This window comes from Pteropus alecto, unplaced genomic scaffold, assembly GCF_000325575.1.
Source record: "Pteropus alecto unplaced genomic scaffold, ASM32557v1 scaffold22, whole genome shotgun sequence".
In the NCBI taxonomy this organism is placed as follows: domain Eukaryota; kingdom Metazoa; phylum Chordata; class Mammalia; order Chiroptera; family Pteropodidae; genus Pteropus; species Pteropus alecto.
In genome coordinates, this window is record NW_006434839.1 from 1,025,270 (window position 1) to 1,027,657 (window position 2,388).

At 46.5% G+C, this 2,388-nt stretch overlaps 1 protein-coding gene across 1 annotated transcript; it reads right to left on the bottom strand.

Annotated features, from left to right (window-relative positions):
- Nucleotides 1–963: 963 nt before the first annotated feature.
- LOC102879080 (olfactory receptor 9A4) lies at nt 964–1,986 on the bottom strand. Its single transcript, XM_015588285.1, is given in 1 exon segment — nt 964–1,986. A coding segment is annotated over 1 exon segment (1,023 nt).
- Between the last annotated feature and the right edge of the window lie 402 nt (nt 1,987–2,388).

Consider the following 2,388-nt stretch of genomic DNA (forward strand, 5'->3'; position numbering starts at 1 on the left):
GAGTGCTAGAGTCATCAGAGGGATCATGTCATAAATTATATAAATGTCTAGCCATTGTATTGTCTATCTGAAACTAATATACAATAAAAATTTTTAAAAAAAGAATCGCTCTGGAGAAACAGAGCCACAGAAAGAGAGCTACAAAGAGGAATCGGGAGAGAAGGTGGGCAGGAGAGGAAGCAGAGAGGGGCTGCTGTGGACCTTGAAATGACTGAAGTGTGTGAGAAAGGCAGGAAGCAGCCTCCTCCTCTGCCCTCTGCGCGTCCATCAGCCCAGGCACCCAGCAGGCACGATCTCCCCTGTCACTCAGCTCCCAGCGCAAAAGCTCCTCTGCGGCAAACAGTATCAGGTGACAGACGACCTCCCTACCTCGCTCTCCCTCCCCTACCCTGAGAAAGTCCACCAGTTACAGAACGTGCCTGCATGTAATAAGCAGACCCCTTGAGACTGTAAAGGGGCCCCGAATTGTGAGGTGAGTTCATTCTCTGAACTCTGCCAGCTAAGAAAACACGCAGAGAAGTACGAAGGCAACAGGACTTTGGGACAGAAATCAAGAGGGCATGTTTGAGCCAGAGGAGGAATTGGGAGCTTTAAACAAAGGACACAAAGCAGTGGACATATTTTTGGATGATTCAAAACCTAGAATTAAGTAGTCATATAATTCTTCAGTTGGAGAATATTTTTCCCAGTTTTTCCCGTTTAGAAATCTAAATATCACACGTTATTATCATATTTATTTTTTTTAAAGTTGTACTGTGAAATGTATCACGACTTGAAAAAAGTGTGTGTGTGTGTGTGTATATATGTATATATAGATATATATTTAAAATAATAAAATGAATTTGCAAGCAACCATGTTAAAAACCATGTCCATGACTTAAAAGACCTGTTGCACACAGATTATTTCATCATGACATTGATTATGATGTAGCTCAAAGATGAGTAAGCACTCTTCAGGTTCTTCTAGAATCCATGATAAGAGTTTTCCCATGTAAAGTGACTCGGGCGAGGCTCGCTCCTGAACAGCTGACAGCAGCGTTTCACCGCATCCCGAAGGGCCTCCGTGACCTTGCATAGGGTGAAGATGAAAGGGTTCAGGAGAGGAATAACGACTGAAACCATCAGCGACGCCACCCTGTTGTACTCAGCTGCCTGAGTTTGCTTGGGTTTCACGTAGAGGAACAAGCAGGTACTGTAGCCAATCACGACGCAGGTGAAGTGGGAGGCACAAGCAGAGAAGGCTTTCCTCCGGCCAGAGGTGGAGGGGATCTTGAGGATGGTGGAGATGATGTAGGTGTAGGAGACGATTGTAGGGATCAAAGAATCAAAAAGAACAAAAACAGCCATTAAGAAGAGGATAAACTCTATGAAAAGAGTATTATTGCAGGAAAGTCTGAGCAGTTGAAAAGAGTATTATTGCAGGAAAGTCTGAGCAGTTGCCCTCGGTCACAGAAAAAAATTGTTCACCACATTTGATTTGCAGAAGGTAAGCTGAAATGTGGCATAGACTGGCCAGATTTTAGAAAGGAACCCAAACGCCCACGATGTGATTACCACCCAGATGCAGGTGTGGCTGTTCATGATGACGTTGTACCTCAGAGGGTTGCAGACGGCCACGTAACGGTCCACGGCCATGGCCCCCAGTAAGGCAAACTCTGTGGTCCCCACGGCTAGGTACAGGAAGAGCTGGGTGACACATGCAGCCAGAGATATTGACTGCATCCCAGGGAGCAGCAACCCCCAAAGCATGACGGGGGCGATGATGGATGTGGTCAGGATCTCCAAGGTGGAGAGATGACCAAGGAAGAAGTACCTGGGGGACTGCAGACGTTTGTCAACACAGACCACCACGATGATGACCGTGGTCCCCATTAACGTCACCGAGTAGAAGAAGAAGAAGGTGGCAAAGAGGATGTGGCGTAGTTCCTCGGAGCCGGGGAAGCCAAGGAGATAGAATTCAGTGGTGCTGGCGTGATTGCCCAACATGCAGGTTCCTTGTGGGATTTAAAGACTGAAATACAGGTGACGTGTTTCTGGTCTCGGAAAAGTTAGACATTTCCAATTTGGTGAAATATATTCTACTCCTAGGCTCTAAAACACGATGCTACTATTTTCTATACAAGGTTGGTGTCAAATGTTTTATGAAGAATATATGAAGATAGATGTGTGTGTCCAAAAAGATGATCAAGTCACTGATACCGTGCAACAGGCATGAAAACCCAGCCGCCCCAGTGGACTCCCTTGACTCTCAACTCACAGGACATCCTGCCTCCAACTGAGCTCTACCTGCCACCCTGTCTGCCTCCCTGACCACAAGGTGCTCATTTACACCACCGCCCCGTCCATCCCAAATCCCCCAAATTGTCTTCTCCACCTGTTGTGTCCACA